The sequence below is a fragment of the Narcine bancroftii genome, chromosome 1 (assembly GCF_036971445.1).
Source record: "Narcine bancroftii isolate sNarBan1 chromosome 1, sNarBan1.hap1, whole genome shotgun sequence".
Classification (NCBI taxonomy): domain Eukaryota; kingdom Metazoa; phylum Chordata; class Chondrichthyes; order Torpediniformes; family Narcinidae; genus Narcine; species Narcine bancroftii.
Window position 1 is genome coordinate 166,352,312 of NC_091469.1, and position 20,121 is coordinate 166,372,432.

Genomic DNA, 20,121 nt, shown 5'->3' on the forward strand with positions numbered 1-20,121 from the left:
GAATATTTTATTTTGGCTTTTATAAACTCATAAAGCAATTCAAACGACCAATGCCATCTTTTCCAACATTCATAAAACGTACAGAGTCCGTATTTATCCCCCCTGCCCTTTCCTTACCCCCAAACATACAATCATAGTTATTCAATTACGAATACTAGTGGGGTTCACAGCTCCCAATGAAACCTAAGAAATGATGAGCTCGCTAACTAAATAACACAGTGAAAAAAGAAACAAACTTAAAAAATGCCCATCACCTGCACCATGTCCCACTTCCTTAACACCACTCCTTTCCCTGCTGGGACAGATTTTTATAATGTCCTTATTTCAAAGGGAAGGGGGAATGTGCCCATGTATTTCAGATTGGGCTGCCACACTTGAAAGGGTCATGTTTCCCCCTTAGATTTTGTGATTTTCCCCAGGGGAATTTCCATCTTCCATCCTGTGGTATTGGGATTTGGACATCCACGTAACCCCTATACACTTCCTGGCTACTGACAAGGCAACCTTTATGAACTGAATTTGATATTTGGACAGTCTAAAACTCACGTCCCCAATATCTCTCAAAAGGTACAACTCGGACCTTTTGCAAAATCCACCTTTGTAATTTTTTTCAGTGTCCCCCAGGTCTTGCCAGAAGGATCTCACCTTCGTACACAGCCAGGTGGAGTAAACAAAGGTTCCAACCTCCACACCACAACTAAAGCACATTTCCAACATTTTTGGCTTTGATTTGTGTCTTTTTTGTGATGTGAGGTACACCTGGTGCAAGGAGCTGTATTGCACCAACCTGTATCTGGCGTTAATGACCCCAGTCACGCTGTCCAGACACAGGCCTTACCACCACTCTTCATTGTGCCCAAGTCCGACTCCCGTCTCCCTTGACCTATGTAAGCCCGGCTTCAGGCCCTCACTTTGGAATATGTCATACATTCGAGAAATAAATGTACACACGTTCCCCTGTCGAATTAGAGTCTCCATGTTACTACATTTAGGTAGGATCATAGATGGTCCTAATTTTCCCTTTAAAAAATATCCCATTTGCAGATTGCAGAAGGATGTTCTATTAGACAAACCATATTCATTTCTCAGCTGTTCAAATGACACGAGCTGCCTTTCTTTGTAACAGTCCTTGATACATCTGTTCCATTTCTGGCATCAGGGTCATACCCAGATGTATGAACTTATTCTGGGTCAAAGGCATTTTTGGAGATATCCCCAGCTTCCATCCAATACATTGATTTATTTTTTGCCATATCTGAAGAATATGCTTTGGTCTGGGGTCATCTGTTTTGTTTGAAATTAATTTTATCTCCCATTTATATATAAATTCTCCTGCTATCCTTTCACCTACCGTGTGTCATCCAATTTGTGCCCAGCGTAGAGCGTGTTGAAAGAACCAAAGACTTGTTGATCCAAACCAAGACTTTTATTAACTAAAAGACTGGAGTATATCACATGTAGGTCGACCAGTCCAGAATGACCTGGTCTGGCTAGGAGCAATCCTTTCAGACCTGCCAGTAGGTGTGGCTATGCTCTCAGCCAATCACAGTCATCCTACACTACAATCTGTAAATATACACATTGGTGATAGAATCTGTACTATCACACCTAGGAAGTGTGGGAGGGGGGGGGGCAGGGTTGGCCCCCCTCAAAGAGTGAGGCGATAAACCTTGCCTAGGTAGCCCAACAATATTTCCTGAAATCCGGTAGTTTTAACCCTCCCAAATTGTCGTCTCGTGCCAACTTGTCCATGAAGATTCTAGCCACCTTACCATTCTAGAGGAACCTTCTGACACACTCGCCAAGCGCCTTAAAGAAACCTCAGGGCAGTGAAATGGGTAACAATTGAAAAAGATACTGGAGTCTTGGCATCACCTTCATTCTGACACAGTTCACTCTGCCCAGCAATGTTATGGGCAAAGTTCTCCATCTATCAACATCCTCCTCAGTCTTCCGGAGTGAAGGGAGATACTTAATTTTGTATAAGTTTCTTCAATCTTTATCTGTTTTTATCCCCAGATACTTAATGCCTTCTCGTGGCCATTTAAATTTGACTTCCCTGTCGATATTGTCTATAATCCCTGTTCGTCAAAGGCATCATTTTACTTTTGTCCAGATTGACCTTATAACCCAAAACTTTCCCATAATCCCCCAGTTTGGTCTTCAGCCTGGCACACGAGCCCTCAGAGTCTGTCAAATATCATCAGCGAGAAAGTTGATTTTGTGTTCCACCTGAAGCCCTTTATGTCTGGATCCTGCTGAATGGCTCATTTGCCAGTATAAACAACGCTGGAGACATTGGGCAGCCTTGCCTGTTGGACCTACTCAATGGAAGCACTGGAGACATCTGCCCATTTGTAATAATTTTTGCTTGGAGTTTATGGTAATATGTCTTCACCCAGTTAATAGATGTTTTACCCAATCCACATTTGTCCAGTATCTTGAACAAAAAGTCCCACTCCAGTCTGCCGAAAGCCTTCTCCACATCCACCCCCGACTGTACCCGATGGACTATATTAAGCAGTCCAGCTATATTGTTTGCTGATTGCCTCCTTTCTACAAATCTGGCTTGATCTCAATTTGCTAATTTTAGCAAATATTTTGCCAACCTCTCAACCAATGCTTTTGCATTGATTTTATAATCTGTATTTAATAACGAGATGGGTCTATACGAGGCGGGATTCAATGGACCCCTGCCATTTTTTGGGTATCACCAGGATGATTGTTGTTGAGAAAGACTCCAGGATGGTACACATCTCAGCCGTCTGATCTACCATCTTCATAAGAAGGGGCATTAGCAAATTCTGAACTCTTTATAAAATTCGGCAGGGAAACCATCCTCTCCCAGTGATTTGCTAGTTTGCAAAGCGCTCAGGGTCTCTGCAATCTCCTCTTTAGAGAAAGGGGCATTCAGCCCCTCTCACTCTTCCTGATCCAAATTTGGTCGGTCCAATGAAAACAAGAAATTGTCTATTTTGGCACAATCACCCCTTATTTCGGATTTATACAATTCCTGGTAAAACCTTCCAAATGTTTCATTTATTTCTTTTGGTTTATATGAGATCTTGTTTTTCCCTGTTCGAATCGCATTAATTGTTCTTAAGGCCTCTTCCACCCTCTCCTGCCAGGACAAGACTTCTTGTGGCCCTTCTCTCCTTGCTCATAATACTGCTGTCTTGTTCTTAAAATCAACTTTCTCTTTTATATGTTTGTAGAGCATTATATTTGAGCTTTTTTTTTCCACCAGATATTTTTCTTCTGTACCTGCTCTTTGATAATCCATTTCCTCTCAAGCTATCTCCTGTTCTAGGGTGTTAAGCTCCTTCATGTGAGACTTTTTAATGCTTTTGGTAATATCCAATGATCTGGCCCTGCTCCTGCCTTCTCCCCATCTTGACTCAGCCATCTTTAAGAGCTCTATCTAACTTTTTTTTTACTATTTCTTTCATTTTCCATAAATGCATTAATTCAATCTTTAAACTTTTAATCACTTCAAATATATTAAATAGCTGCAAAACTTGCTCCTCCCTCCCTCCCCACCCCAACACAAATCAAAAATAGAATTTCACATCCATAATCCAAGTATTGTTGCCATATCTTAAGGAATGTGTCATATTTATTCTTTAAATTGTAAGTAATTTTCTCCCTGAGTATACAACTATGTAGCTCCGAGCCCCATTAGAAGGGAGAGTCAGATTTTCAGGTGATTGCTGTACACTTCTTGGCCACAGCCAGAGCTACTTTAACAAAGCATCTTTGAAATTTAGTCAGTTTGTCGCTCGTATCATTAAGGTTGCCCAGAAGGTCAGCTCTGGGTCACATTGGAAAGACCCTCCTGTTACTCTTAGTATTTCATTGATACCATACCAAAATGGTCGTGCCTTTACACACAACCAGGTAGAATGTAAAAAGGTTCCAATTTCAATGCCACATCTGAAGCATATTTCAGACTTTGGTTTAAGAGTTATTGTGGCGTCAGACAATTGATGTGAAATAATGTATTGAACCAATCCATATCTCGCATTAATTATTGATCTCATACTATCCAAACACCAATCAGACCAACACTCCTGGTATTATATCACCCAGGTCCGACTATCACCTCTCTCTCAACCTTTATAGGCCCAGCTGAGCACTTTTGCCTTGGAGAACAAAGTACATCTTAGTTATAAATGTAGGTGTATTTCCCAGCCGAAGCATCCCTTTCACTTCGTTACTTGAAGGGGAACCATTGTGGGACCCCATCTTTCTCAAAGAAAGCAGAGAAAGGTTCCATTCAGTAAGCCATATTTCTGTTTTAATTGTTCGAAGGACATAAGTAGCCCTTCCTCACAACAGTCTTCAATATGCCTAATTCTATTCTCATACCAAGTTTTTTTGGAATTTTATTACTCAAATTAATGGGCAATAATTCATTCTGGCACAATGGTACTTTTGGTGATATCCCCACCTATTTTTCCAGTACATTCATTAATCTCATGACATATTTTAGTCATATGTATTAAAGTGGGTTATCTTTTTTTTAATTAATTTATCATTCCGTTTGTAATAAAATCCTTCACTGCCCCTTGTCTCATTGTGTGTAGGATCTCCATGGAGAAATTGACATGGGAAAATAAATTGGGAGGCATTAAAAAATGATGGTGTATCACTTTATTTAGCAGCCCAGGTGAGGTTCCTTTCATCCTTTCTTGTAGAAGAGAGCTCTCTCTCTCATAGATCCAAATAGGATTACACACAATGAGACAAGGGGCAGTGAAGGATTTTATTATGGAAGGGAAAATTGGAAGTGCCAATATCACAGTTGAACAAAGGAAACTATGGAGCCATAAGAGAGGAGCTGGCCAAAGGTGACTGGAACGAGACCCTAGCAGGGATGAGAGTGGAACAACAATGGCAGGTATTTCTGAGCATAATACAGAAGGTGCAGATTCAGCTCATTCCAAATAGGAAGAAAGAGTCTAAGGGGAGTCAGGGGCGGCCATGGCTGACAAGGGAAGGAGAGGACAGTATAAAAATAAAAGAGAAGTAGTATAACATAGCAAAGATGAAGCGGGAGGCCAGAGGATCGTGAAACTAATAAATAGCAACAGAAGATAACTAGAAAGGCAATGCGGGAAGAAAAGATGAAGTACGAAGGTTAGCTCGCCAAGAATATAAAGGAAGAGAGTAAAAACTTTTAGAATGTGAAGAAGAAAAAATTAGTTAAGATCAAAGTTGGGGTCTTGAAGACACAAAAAGGCAAAATTATTATGGGGAACAAGTGAATGGTCCATGAGTTGAATATAGGTTCTTTGACTCTGTCTTCACTAGGGAAGACACAATCGCCCAGATGGACAGAGGACTGAGGGTAACAAAGGAATGGAAAGAAATTCACATCAGGAAGAAAATGGTATTGGGTAGACTGATGGGTCTGAAGGCTGATAAATCCACAGGGCCTGATGGATTGCATCCCAAAGTACTTAAGGAGGTGGTTCTAGAAATTTATGGATGCATCGGTAATCATTTTCCAATGTTCTACAGATTTAGGATCAGTTCCTGTGGATTGGAGAGTGGCTAAGGTATTAGCAAATTTGTAGATGACACAAAGCTGGGTGGCAGTGTGAAATGTGAGGAGGATGTTATGAGAATGCAGGGTGACTTGGACAGGTTGGGTGAGTGGGCAGATATATGGCAGATGCAGTTTAATGTGGATAAATGTGGTGCCAAGAACAGGAAGGCAGATTACTATCTAAATGGTGTCAAGTTAGGAAAAGGGGAAGTACAACAAGATCTCAGTGTCCTTGTTCATCACTCACTGAAATTAAGTGTGCAGGTACAGCAGGTATAACTTCCTTATCAGCAAACCCCACTCAGTGTGGATTGGCAGCGCCAGCTCCTCCATGCTGACTATCAACATGGCTCTTTGCATAATCCTCTTGTCTGACTGTATGGCCAAGTTCGACTCCAACACAATATATCATAATGGTTATGTTATCAGCTGATGGCATCACCATGAAGATCAGGAATCTGATTGGATGTTGCCAGAGGAGCATGATCTTGACTCTTGTCAATACATTTTTTTTAAAAATCCCATTTTCCTAAAGTTCCTCTTCCTTCAAATATGGACTAATTCTTGTACCTTTTAAGTCAGCCTTATCCCAATTCCAAATTTTGACTTGTGGTCCTGCCCTGACTCTCTCCATAATTACCTTAAATCTAATGGAACAAATGTTGCTGGTCCCCAAAAACTTTTCCATGAATACTTCATTATAATCAGAGCTGATTCAAATAAACATTGAATTGGTCATGGTTGTCTAGGGAGCTGCAACACCTACCCAGATAGTTTGGGCTTGTAGGGCACGGGGCAGAGCCAGCCGCACCTGTGTGTTTAGGCAGCTTGTCACTGCCCATGTTTTTTTACAACCCATTACTATTCTGCAAGATGAATCTCTTGTCCAGAGTCTCATCTTTTGTGTTTGTTGATTTTGTGCTTTGAGTATTGGTGTACAGCACTTTGGAGCAGCATTCCGCTGTGTTTAAAATGCGCTACATCAATAAATATTCTATTCAGTTCAATTCAAAATAATACTCTTCTCAATTATCTATAAATTACACTGAAAATTCCAAGCCAAACAACAAAATGAAAATCTGGCTGCGTGCCTGATGAAATCTGAAGGTAAATTAGCCTGTGGTAAAAGAAGATCAAAGGTCATTTCAGATATATCAAGTGTAGAAGTATATCGGACCACTGGAAAATGATGCTGGAGAAGTGGTAATGGGGAATCGAGAAATGGCAGAGGAACTGAATGATTTATGGATCATTTATGATTTGGATGATGGAATTGCTGGCTTAGTAGCCAAGTTTGTGGATGATACAAAGATAGACAGAGGGTAGGAAATCTGGCAGATGGACTCGGTCAGGTTGGGAAAATAGGCAAAGTGGCCGATGGAAAATAGTACAGGGAAGTGTACAGTCAAGCACTTTAGAACACCAGTTTCTGAATGTGGAAAGAATTCAGTAAGTGGAGGACCAAAGGAATTTCAGTCAAGAACAGAATTCCCGAAAGGTTAACTTGAAGGTTGAGTCAATAGTAAGGAAGGTAAATGCAATTTTAACATTCTTTCTGAGAATGAAAACAAGGATGTAAAGCTGAGGCTTAATAAGATGCTGCTCTGACAACATTTGGAGTATCAGAAAGAGTTTTGGGCCCCCATATCCAAGGATGAATGTCCTGGGGTTGGACAGGGGGTACTTAGCTGCCTACTAAACATAATTGTGTGGCGAAACTCCACCTGTAAATACGTGGAAGATACTACTATTATAGGCATGATCATTAATAATAATGAGGGGGGATTTTGAAGGAAGATGGCAGGACTTGTGGCTTGCTGCCAGGACAATGTCAGCAAGGCAGAGGAGTTGGTCATAGCTTCCTGGAAGGTGGGCGGAGCTCATTTCCCTAGTCCACATCAAAAGCACTGAGGTGAAGATATTAAACAGCTTTAAGTTCCAAAGAGAAACTCCAGTGACCTGTGCACCAAACGCCTCAACTTCCTCAGAAGCCTGATAAAGTTTGGCACGTCACCTGCATTCCTCAACGTCTGTAGATGCACCATTCAGTTTCTTGTCAATGATATGGTACAAGAGCTGCTCTGCCCAAGACCACGGGAAGCAGCAGAGGCTGTGAATGTGGTTGAGACCACACAAATCCACCACCTCCCCCCCCCCCCCCCAGCATCACCAGTGAATCCATCCATAACTCCTGCTGTCTTAGAAAAGCAGTCAGCCTACTAAAAGACTCATCCACCCTGGCAATACCCTATATACCTGCCTCCCATCAGGAAGAAGATTTGTGAGGGCGAGATCATGCACCTCAACATTCAGGGACAGTCTCTTCCCTGCCATTATCAGACTCCTGAATGAACTCCAAATAGTAACGTTATGCTGCCTTTGCTTCATACCATTTGGCCTTTCTCTATCTGTTATTTGCCTTACTATGTATGGGATGTCTCCTGGAATGCAGCAAAGCAAACTTTCTCAGTGCACCTTCATGCGTGTAACAATAACTTCAGCTTCATCACTGTACTAATAGTGAATAAGCTAGAGTTCTACAACATGGAAGCACTCCCTTCAGTCCAACATCCATGCCGACGAAGCTCGGCCCATCACCCTGCATTTGGCTTCTATCCATGGACCTGTCTAACTAAAACGTAAACGTTGAAGGGTTAGGTCTGAAATAATTGTTAAAATAACAATGTGGTATTCTCACTTGCTTTCTTTGACATTGAGAAGCTCTTTCTTCGATTCTCCTTATCTTTTAGATTGATCAAGATGTTCTAATTACCAACTCTTATGAAACAGCAATGAGGACAGCCCAGAACTTCCTCTCCGTCTTCCTTAAAAAGTGAGTGCTCCGGGACTACCTGCATGCCTGAAAGTCAATCCTTGCTCTGCAAGGTACTCTACTTTTGAGACTTTTGAATCTCACTCCTTGCAGTGTTTCCATATTTAATCATTGCATCTCTGAGAACCCAGCAACTTCAGGAAAGGCATCAGAACCAAAAACTTTAAAGAAATGGGAGCCCTACTTCGCAGACTTTCTGGCTGCTTCCCTACCCTATCCCAGGATCTGATATTTGTATTAAGTTGAGCAGATTGATACACACCACAGGATTGCTAAAGAGCGTCAAAGCTTCCAGGACGGGAAACAGAGTAATTGGCATCTTGAAATAACTCATAGCTCAAGGTTACGTGTCACTCAAGTAAGCCTCCATGGTCCAGAGAAACCAGAACTGGCCAGTTCTCTGTTGAGCCTAATCCTTTTCCATGAGGACAGTACCTACCCTGTTGTGTATGATGCCTGGTCTGTGAGGAAGAGAAAAGTATTCAGGAGATGGAGATACATTTTCTTTTTGTTTCTTGTAGGTGTGGAAGTAAGCAAGGAGAAGAAGATTACAGGCCGCTGTTTGAAAACTTTGTTCAGGATCTACTCTCCACTGTCAACAAACCAGAGTGGCCAGCAGCAGAATTGCTGTTGAGTCTCTTGGGAAGACTGCTGGTAAGAAGCTGTTTTACAGATGCCAGTTTGAGGCTTCGTGCAAAGGTTAACAGGGACGGAACTGGTTTCCATCTGTAATGAAGGAACCAGTCAATGTGATTGCATTAAGTGCACAGGCTTTGGCAGAGAGGTCTGAGGATAAAATCAGGTAAGTACCCCATTGGCAAATTGGAATAGGGCCAATAAGATTCGGAAGTTAAAGGCTTAAAGACGAGTGTGGGAGCAGTGGGTCTGAATTTGTCAGCCATTGGCATCAGCATTGGGGAAAGAGGGAGCTGTTCAGATGGATGGGCTCCACCTGAACCATTCTGCAGTCAGGGTCCTGACTGATCGGGCTGTGGATAGGGCTTTAAACTAAGGAGGATGACAGTGGGCACAACAGATTGGTAAAGTAGGGACAAAGACAAGGAGGGTGCAAGGGAGGTTACTCCAGTCTGCAGAATGGGGAGTGTTTGTAAAGGGAGAAGAATTTGCCCTTGGGTAGCATGGAGACAAAGGGTGGTAAATATAGGCCTGGAGCTGTTCGCGCAGCACACAGAACATTCCAGCTAACCTCCTCCACCAGCCCCAGCAATGCATTTTGGCACCCTTCCACTTTCTCATCCAGGTCATTGATAAAAATCAGTGGGGTGGAGTGGGGGTGGGGGGGGGGGGGGGCGGTCCAGGTGCGGGAGGTTTCCCAGAACAGATTTGTGCGCAGGTAACCAACCTCCATGCAGAATACAAATTTTCTGTGGGCAAGTCAATTCTGTATCCACAAAGCAAGGCCTCCTTGGATTCCATGCTTCTTCTTTCTGTGTGAACCTTGCATGGGGAAGTTTATCAGATGCCTTACTGAAATCCACAAACACTATATTTGCTGCTCTACCTTCCTTTGTGTTCTTTATTACACCCTCAAAGAATTCAATCAGGCTCATGAGACACGACTTTCCCCTGACAAAGCCATGCTGACTATTCCCTAATCAGATTATCCCTTTCTAAATGCTTGTAAATCCTGTCTCAGGATATTCTCCAACAGCATGCCCACCACTGAAGTAAGACTCATTGGTCTATAATTTCCTGGATATCTCTGGTCCATTTCTTGAACAGATGAACAACATTTGTAATCCTCCCATCCTCCATTACTTTGAACCATAGAACAATTACATCACAGAAACAGGCCACCTTGCCCCCCCCCAGTGTTTGTGTTGAACCATTTTTTTTCCCTAGCCCCACTGATCTGCACCCAGCTCATAGTCCTTCATTCCTCTCCCATCCATGTACCTGTCAAAATTCTTAAAGTTGAGCCCACATTTACCACTTCAGCTGGCAGCTTGTTCCACACCCCCACCACTCTCTGTGTGAAGAGGTTCCCCCTAAACTTTTCCCCCTTCACCCTTAACCCATGTCCTCTGGTTTGTATCTCACCTACCCTCAGTGGAAAAAGTCTATCCCATCATAATTTTAAATACCATGATCAAATCTCCCCTCATTCTATGCTCCTGGGAATAAAGTCCTAACCTGTTTAACCTTTCCCTGTAACTCAGTTCCTGAAGTCTGGGCAACATCCTAGTAAATCTTCTCTGCACTCTTCTCTATCTTATTGATATCTTAGGTGACCAAAACTGCACACAATCATTCAAATTTGACCTCATCAATGTCTTATACAACTTCACCATAACATCCGAACTCCTGGACTCAATTCTTTGATTTATGAAGGCCAAGATGCCAAAAGCTCTCTTTACAACCCCGTCCACCTGAGACGCCACTTTCAGGGAATGACGCATCTGTATTCCCAGATTCATCCGTTCTACCCCACTCCTCAGTGCCCGACCATTTACCAACCATTCACCATGTACGTTCTTTCTTGGTTATCCTTCCATAAATGCAACACCTCACACTTGTCTGCATTAAATTCCAATGGCCATTTTCCAGCCCATTTTTCCACCTGGTCCAGATCCCTCTGCAAGCTTTGAAAACCTCCTTCATTGTCCACAACGTCTCCAATCTTAGTGTCATCTGCAAACTTGATGATCCAATTGACCACATTATCATCCAGATCATTGATAGAGGTGAGAAACAACAATGGTCCCAGCACCAATCCTTGAGCCACACCACTAGTCACAGGCCTCCAGTCTGAGAAACAATTATCTCTGGCTACTCTCTGGCTTCTCCCATCCAGCTATTGTCGAATCCTGTCCCCAGTGGACTATGCGAAGATCATCATCAGTAATCTCCCTCACTTTCCACAGCAGCCTTGGGCAAATCTCGTCTGTCCTCGTAACTTGTCTAACTTCATGCTTTTCAAATACTTCAACACATTATCTCTCTTAATGTCAAAATGCATGTGTTTTAGTCTATTTTAAGTCATCCTCACAATTTCCAAGGTCCTTTTTAAATTTAAATTTTTATATTTTATTTACAACACAGTAGAAGCCGATTTTCGGCCTTTAAACCCATGCCACACAAATAACTTACAGGCCAATACATTTTTTGGTGTTTTCTATAATGAATGCTGAAGCAAAGTATTAATTAAGGACCTCCGCTACCTCCTTCAACTCCATGTACGTTTCCACTGTTACCCCTGATGGGTCCTACCATGCATGATTCATCCTCGTGTCCTTCACATACTTAATCCTGCCCACTGAGGCTTCATGCCCCCTTCTCGCTCTCCTCAGTCCTTAAGCTCTTTCCTGGAAATCCTGTAATTCTCTAGAGCTCTATCAGTTCCTATCTTCTCTATTCTTTGCATTAAAACGAACACATAATTCAACCCATCCAACGAGCTACGTTAATGTTTCGTTCACATTACACATAGCACTTACCATTTCACCAACTACTCCTTCATCTGACCAAACACTGCCTAGCTACTTGAAACACACACCATCAGCTATATCAAACAAGCCTACAAGAATATTGGTCCTTCTCCAGGTCAGGTGCGGCCAATACTTTTTGTACAGACACCTTCCCAAAAATAGATCCCAATGATCGACCAAACTGAACCCCTGCTCCCTGCCCCATCTCCTCAGTCATGCATTCACCTGCCACAACTTCCTATTCCTGCCCTCACTGGTGTGTGGCACAGGCAGCAAATCCAGAGATGACCACCCTCGAGGTCTTGCTCTTTTGCTTCCTTCCTCACTCCCTATGTTCTCCCTTCAGGACATAATCCTTTTTCCTATCTGTGTCATTGATACCAATGTGGACCACGACATCAGATCGCTCACCCACCTGCTCAAGAATTCTATGGGCTTGATCAGAAAAATGGCAAAGTACCATCCAAGAGTCTCAATCCCTTCCACAGAAATGCTCAGGGGTCAATCTGGGAACTGTAGGGCTATAAACGAACTGCAGAGATGCACTCCCTGATGGGGATTTCAACCAGGTGAATCTCAAGTCAGGGCTACCTAAATTCCACCAGTATGTGGACTTTGCTACGAGAGGGTTGAACACGTTGGACCTTGAGTATGCAAACATTTCTGACGTGCATCAGCCAGAGCCCCGCCCCCACCTTGGACACTCAGACCACATCTCTGTAATGCTAATCCCAGCATACACACCACTCGTCAAGCACTCAAGACCAGTTCGTGTTGTAGACATCCTTCATGATGGCAAGAGACCCACCCAATGATCTTTTTCGCTGACTTCACTACCCTCGGCAGGCCAGCAGAGGACTAAGCACGCAGCCCTGGGGGTAGCCCCCCTGCTCAGTGTGATGGCCTTGGAAGTGCTGTTTCCGATCTGGACTGTTTGAGGTCTTCCCGACAGGAAGTCAATAACTATTTGCAGAGGGAGGTGTTTAGACCCAGCAGACTCTTCCCTATCAGATACTGAGGTCTGATTGTGTTGAATGCCGAAATGAAGTCAATGAAGAGCATTCGAACATACAAGCCCTTATTTTCCAGGTGGATGAGGACTAGATGGAGGCTGGTGACAATGGCATTCTCCATAGAACCGGTGGGTTTATATGCAAACTGCAGGGGGTCCAGTGATGGGGGAAGCAGGAGCTTGATGTGGCCCATAATGAGCCTCTTGAAGGACTTCATGATGATGGTCGTGAATGCGACAGGGCGATAGTCATTGAGGCAAGACACAGATGACTTCTTCAGCACAGGGACAATGGTGGCAGCTTTGAAGCACGTTGGGACCATGGCGCTTCTCGTGGAGACGTGAAAGATGTCGGTGAGAACATCTGCTAGCTGAGCCGCACATCCCCTGAGCACTGTCGGGAATGTTATCCAGTCCAGCAGCTTTCCGCAGGTTGACCTTGCTTGGCTCTTTCTTCACATCGGCCACTGTTAAGACACAGCTCCTGGCCATTGGAGGAGAGGTGGTCTTCTTCGCTGCCACATTGTTTTTTTTTGTCTCAAAACACATGTAGTTGTTTAGTGCACCTGGGAGGGAGGCATCACTAGCACAGGCAGATGGTGTAATCTTGTGGTTGGTGATATCTTGGATGCCCTTCCACATGCATTATGTGGCCTTGGTGCCCAGGAAGTGACTATGAATGTCCAGGGCATGCAAACGCTTTGCTTACGTGATGGCCTTGGACAGCTTGGCTCTTGCAATAGCTGGGGCTACATTGTCGCCCGCACTGAAAGCTGCGTCTCGGTTCCTGAGCAGCACACGCACCTCCACTGTCATCCATGGCTTTTGATTAGACGAAGTAATGATGGTCTTGGGCACAGTGACGTCGTCAGTACACTTACTAATGTAGCTGGTCACTGATGCCGTATACTCCTCCAGATTGATGCAGCTGCCATTGGTTGCTGCTTCCTTGAACATGTACAAATCAGTGCACTCAAACAGTCTTGAAGTGCATGAATGGCCCCGCTGGCCAGGTTCTAACCTGCTGCTGTTCACTCTGCTGGCCTGCTGAGGGTAGTGAAGTCAGCGAAAAAGAGGGGGCTCTCTTCCCACCATGAAGGACGTCTACAACACCATGTAGGCGAAAGGCAATAAACATTGTGAAGGACTCCACACACCCCTCAGGTAAACTGTTCTCCCTTCTGCCCTCTGGTAGGAGGTACCGTGGGGCTGCCTCATGCACCTCTGATGAGCTTGTCAACTTAATTCACTTTGCGGCCAACCTCCACCCTGATCTCAAACTCACCTGGTCCATCTCCAATCACGTCTGGATTGGGTAACAGCTTTTTCATCCAAGCCATTAGGCTCGTGAACTCTCAGAACAGATGTGGATCGTGCACCATGGACTTTTACCATATGTCTGAATATTTCAATGTGTTTAATTTCTATTCCAAATCTGCTCCGTGGTTGAGCATGGTATAAACCATAAATAAAGGAGACTTGATCTCCTCACCAATGAATCCCCTATCACTGTTGCTCTCCTCCTCTCTACCCTTCCCTTTTGAGCCACCGAGCCAGATGTATCTTTACCTTTGCTACATAAGGCACTGTTTGACCTGCTGAGTTTCTCCAGCATTTGTGTCTGGTTTTTTTCTCACTTAACCACGGTTTCAACAGAATCCTGAGTTTTACCTCGGATTCTGCCAGAGATCTGGCTGTTGTGGTTGTTCCCCCTCACCTCTGACAATATTTAAGATGGTATACTTGTTATTATGGGGAACAGCCGTAGGATTACCATGTGCTGACTGGCTGTTCCCTTTCCCTCTCCTGACAGTCACCATCTACCTGCTTCCTGCCTCCTGATGTGACTGACTCCTTATAACTCTTGTCTATCAGTCCTCTTCCTCCTGAATGATCAGGAATTTATCCAGCTCCAGTTCCCTGACTTGGTCAGTGAGGAGATGCAGCTGGGTACAACCCTCACAGGTGTCGTCATCAGGGACACGCCAGATTTCTCTCACGTTCTGCGAGAGGAACATGCCACTGCCCTGGGTGCCATTCCTGCTGCTCAGTCTTTACGATAAGTAAAGACCTCATCTGAACTCACCTGCTCCTACCTGTACCTTTTTCCTAAAGAGTGTCCTCTTGGGCATTGTGTTCAGAACTGTCACATGGGGTAAATACGAAAGTCTGCAGACTCCATGGTTGAAGTAAAAACACAAAGCTGGAGAAACTCAGCTGGTGAAGCAAAGATAAAGATAAATAGCCAAAGTTTTGGGTTTGAGCCCTTCTTGAACAGTGAAATAAAGTTCACTGTTTCACCAGCTGAGTTTCTCCAGCATTGTGTTTTTTCCAGCCCTGCTACATGCAGAGCCTTCACCGCCTTTGCTTGCTGAAGCTTCTTGAGTTAAAGGCTCAAGGTCCCACTCTTCCATTGTGAATTCATTTGAGCGCCCCTTCCTTTTATTGGTCAATAGCAAAGTAACAAGCACCTGCCTTTCCCAGTGCTTTTCAACATTTTCACACCCGCTGCTGCTGTACAGGATCATTGGGGTCTCTTCCAGGGAATGACCTGAACTGGAAGAAGATGTTGGCATTGGAAGGGGTCTAGAGGAGATTCACTAGAATGATTCCACAAATGAAAGGGTTAGCATATGAGCAGCTCAAGAACTGTGTTTGTTGAACTTTAGAAGATTGAGAGGGAAACATTTTAAATCCTGAAAGGCCTTGATTGAGTGGATGTGGAGAGGGTTTTCCCTAGTGGGAGAGTCTGAGACCAGATGGCACAGCCTTTCATTACAAAAATGTTCCTTTAGAATAGGGATGAGGGGGAATTTCTTAACAGAGAGTGGAGAATCTGGAAATTGTTGCCTCAGGCTGCTGTGTAAGCCAAGTCAATGGATATATTTAAAATAGACGTAGATAGGTTCTTGATTAGGAAGGTGAGAAAGCGGGAGAATGGGTGGGTGGCTTGATGAACTGAATGGCCTAATTTCACTCCTATGTCTTAAGGTTAGTAAGTTTGCTGATGGATACAAAGATGAATGGAATTGAGGACTGTGGAGAGAATTATTAAATGGCAAGACAGGTTATGGATGAGAAGTGGCAGATGCATTTTAATCCGGGCCAGTGTGAGGTGTTGTGAGGGGCCAGTGTGAGGTGTTGTGAGGGGCCAGTGTGAGGTGTTGTGAGGGGCCAGTGTGAGGTGTTGTGAGGGGCCAGTGTGAGGTGTTGTGAGGGGCCAGTGTGAGGTGGTGTGAGGGGCCAGTGTGAGGTGGTGTGAGGGGCCAGTGTGAGGTGTTGTGAGGGGCCAGTGTGAGGTGTTGTGAGGGGCCAGTGTGAGGTGTTGTGAGGGGCCAGTGTGAGGTGTTGTGAGCGGCCAGTGTGAGGTGGTGTGAGCGGCCAGTGTGAGGTGGTGTGAGGGGCCAGTGTGAGGTGTTGTGAGCGGCCAGTGTGAGGTGGTGTGAGGGGCCAGTGTGAGGTGTTGTGAGGGGCCAGTGTGAGGTGTTGTGAGGGGCCAGTGTGAGGTGGTGTGAGGGGCCAGTGTGAGGTGTTGTGAGGGGCCAGTGTGAGGTGTTGTGAGGGGCCAGTGTGAGGTGTTGTGAGGGGCCAGTGTGAGGTGGTGTGAGGGGCCAGTGTGAGGTGTTGTGAGGGGCCAGTGTGAGGTGTTGTGAGCGGCCAGTGTGAGGTGGTGTGAGCGGCCAGTGTGAGGTGGTGTGAGGGGCCAGTGTGAGGTGTTGTGAGGGGCCAGTGTGAGGTGTTGTGAGCGGCCAGTGTGAGGTGGTGTGAGGGGCCAGTGTGAGGTGTTCTGAGGGGCCAGTGTGAGGTGTTGTGAGGGGCCAGTGTGAGGTGGTGTGAGGGGCCAGTGTGAGGTGTTGTGAGGGGCCAGTGTGAGGTGTTGTGAGGGGCCAGTGTGAGGTGTTGTGAGGGGCCAGTGTGAGGTGTTGTGAGCGGCCAGTGTGAGGTGGTGTGAGCGGCCAGTGTGAGGTGGTGTGAGGGGCCAGTGTGAGGTGTTGTGAGCGGCCAGTGTGAGGTGGTGTGAGGGGCCAGTGTGAGGTGTTGTGAGGGGCCAGTGTGAGGTGTTGTGAGGGGCCAGTGTGAGGTGGTGTGAGGGGCCAGTGTGAGGTGTTGTGAGGGGCCAGTGTGAGGTGTTGTGAGGGGCCAGTGTGAGGTGTTGTGAGGGGCCAGTGTGAGGTGGTGTGAGGGGCCAGTGTGAGGTGTTGTGAGGGGCCAGTGTGAGGTGTTGTGAGCGGCCAGTGTGAGGTGGTGTGAGCGGCCAGTGTGAGGTGGTGTGAGGGGCCAGTGTGAGGTGTTGTGAGGGGCCAGTGTGAGGTGTTGTGAGCGGCCAGTGTGAGGTGGTGTGAGGGGCCAGTGTGAGGTGTTCTGAGGGGCCAGTGTGAGGTGTTGTGAGGGGCCAGTGTGAGGTGGTGTGAGGGGCCAGTGTGAGGTGTTGTGAGGGGCCAGTGTGAGGTGTTGTGAGGGGCCAGTGTGAGATGATGTGAGGGGCCAGTGTGAGGTGTTGTGAGGGGCCAGTGTGAGGTGTTGTGAGGGGCCAGTGTGAGGTGTTGTGAGGGGCCAGTGTGAGGTGTTGTGAGGGGCCAGTGTGAGGTGGTGTGAGGGGCCAGTGTGAGGTGTTGTGAGGGGCCAGTGTGAAGTGTTGTGAGGGGCCAGTGTGGAGAAGCTCGGCAGGTCAAACACTGTCCTTTATGAGGTAAAGATGCTGAACCGACGTTTTGGGATTGAGCCCTTGAAAATGCCGGCAAGCATTGAACAAAAGAGTGGGGGGGGGGGGGGGTGGATGGGAAGTGATAAAACTTTAATTAGCATGCACTTGGAGTATTGTGTACAATTCTGGCAGCTTTTTTACAGAAAGGAAGTTGAAGCTTTGGAAAGGGTGCACAAGAAATTTACCAGGATGCTACTTGGAGTAGAAGAAATGAGCTAAAGGAGAGATTGAACCAATTTGACCTTACTGGAGCATCAGAGGCCAAAGGTTGACCTAATCGGTTTATAAAATTATGAGAGTCATTGTCAGATCCTAGAAGACGTGCTTTGAAGGTTGGGGAGAGGATTTTAGAGGAGATGTTCAGGGCAGTTTTACACAGTGATAGGTGGACTGTCAAGAGAAGTGGTCAAAGCAGATGCAAAGGCACCATTGTCGGGACGAGGTTAAACACAAACTTGAGGAACAACACATCATCATTACTCCTCGCCAGCCTGAAACCTGAATGGCATGAAGATTGAATTTTCTTATTTTAGGTAACCCCTACCCCATATAATTCTACTTTTCTTTCCCCCCCCCCCCCTCTTTTTCTTTCCATCCACCCATTCCTAATGATTTCCCCCTCTACCTGTCTTTCCACCACATACCTTCTGTCCTGTATTGTATCATATCTGGGCCCCTCCTCCAGGTTATTTCCCCTTGATGTGTATGTTTACCTGGTCTGTGTGACCTACTGAGTGCCTCCAGCAATTGTTTGTATGAGTCAGATTCTTTATCCAGGGGTAAAACTATCATATACCTAGCACATGCATTTACAGAGGAGGTGGGTGGTGTGATTTTACACAGTGTGGTACGTCCCTGGAACAAACTGCCAGGAGCACTGCAGGAAGCCTATGTTGTAGAGGTAGTAAAATATGAAAGTCTGCAGATACCGTAGTTGAAGTAAAAACACAATGCTGGAGAAACTCGGCAGGTCAAGCACTGTCTTTTATGTAGCAAAGATAAAGACACATAACCAACGTTTTGGGCTTGAGCCCTTCATCAAGGTGTGGAAAAATGTGCTATCACTCTGTTCTCATCAGTGACAGGGATCTCCCAGTGGCCAACCATTTCTGCATCTCGCTCCAAAATTGACATGGCTGCCCATGGCCACAAGTACTATCTCACCAAGACCACCTGTAAATTGGAGGAGCAACACCTGATTTTCTGTCTGGGCTCTCTCCAACCAGATGGCATTATCATCGACTCCACTGGTTTCAGCTCACCTGTTTCTCCTGCCTTCTTTCCCTCAGCTCTCCACCCCTTTCCCACTCCATCCACAGAGCCACCTGCCCTTCCCCCTGCTGCTCATGTCCTCCCTCCCTTATCTACCTATTGCCTTTGGGACTATGTTCGTCCCCCTACCCCTTCCCTCCACCATATTTGTTCGGATGCCTGCCAACATTTTTCCTTCTTTTTTCAAAACTTTAGTTATTAATTTTAACATATGAAGAAAGTAAGTAATTCACGTACAGAAAAAATACAAAATAAAGTAATACAAGTACAAAGTAACATAGTTAATACAACACCAATCTCGGCATCTCCCCCTAACAACTAAAAACTAAGACTAAAAAAAAAATATTTTTAACCCCTAAACCCCCCCCCCCCTCCCCACCCCCACGATAAAGAGTGAAGAATTAATACTGGTATTATTAGTAGGGCAGTTTTATTAGTATAATTAAAAATATATATATATCTTAAAAAAAGATCGATATATATATTAAAAAAATATTAATTATTAATCCAATTTTTTTTTATTTTATAAGAATATATATGAAAAAACAAAAACAAAAAGAATTTAAACAAAAAAAAACAACTAATAATAAAAAAACTAAAAAAAAAGAAAACATATATAGAAAAAATATATAATAAAAAAGTTTTTTTAAAGAAAAAAAAATGATTAATTCAAACTTATTTAAATTGTATATAATCAATAAATGGGATCCACTTTAACTCAAAAAGACATCTTATCTTGTATAGAAAAAGATATTCTTTCCATAACCAAACAAAACTTCATCTCTGAATACCACCTATCTAAAGATGATACATTTCTATTCTTCCAAGTAATCGCTATACATTTCTTGGCCACTGCCAGCGCTAAGTAAATAAAAGAGATCTGGTAATTATCTAATTCTAAATCAATCAACGGTTGCATATTCCCTAATAAAAATATATCAGGGTCTAATACAATATGAAGATTATATAGATTATTAAATACAGATTGAATACCTTTCCAAAATTGTTGTAACCGATCACACAACCAAACAGCATGTAAAAAAGTACCAGAAACCTGATCACAAGGAAAACAAAGATCTGACTTACTAAAACCAAATTTTTAAAATTTTTTGGGTGTTAAATATAATTGATGTATAAAACTATAATTAATCATCGCCAATCTAGCATTAATCAATTTTCGAACACTATTACGGCAGATTTCAGACCAATCTTCTTCAGTTATTGTTAAACTTAAATCTTTTTCCCATTTCATTTTATCTTTATCCCAATCTATTTTACTTTCACTTTCCAACAAAATAC

General features: G+C 44.3%; 1 protein-coding gene across 5 annotated transcripts in view; it reads left to right on the top strand.

Moving 5' to 3' along the window:
• The window catches only part of LOC138735925 (nipped-B-like protein), a 1,086,099-nt gene that overhangs the window by 840,170 nt on the left and 225,808 nt on the right, over positions 1 to 20,121 (top strand). For all 5 annotated transcript variants that reach the window (XM_069884602.1, XM_069884605.1, XM_069884611.1 and 2 more), the window contains 2 exons: positions 8,302 to 8,384; positions 8,906 to 9,038. In XM_069884602.1, the coding sequence (XP_069740703.1) occupies positions 8,302 to 8,384; positions 8,906 to 9,038 (216 nt within the window). The remainder of the gene's footprint in view (positions 1 to 8,301; positions 8,385 to 8,905; positions 9,039 to 20,121) is intronic.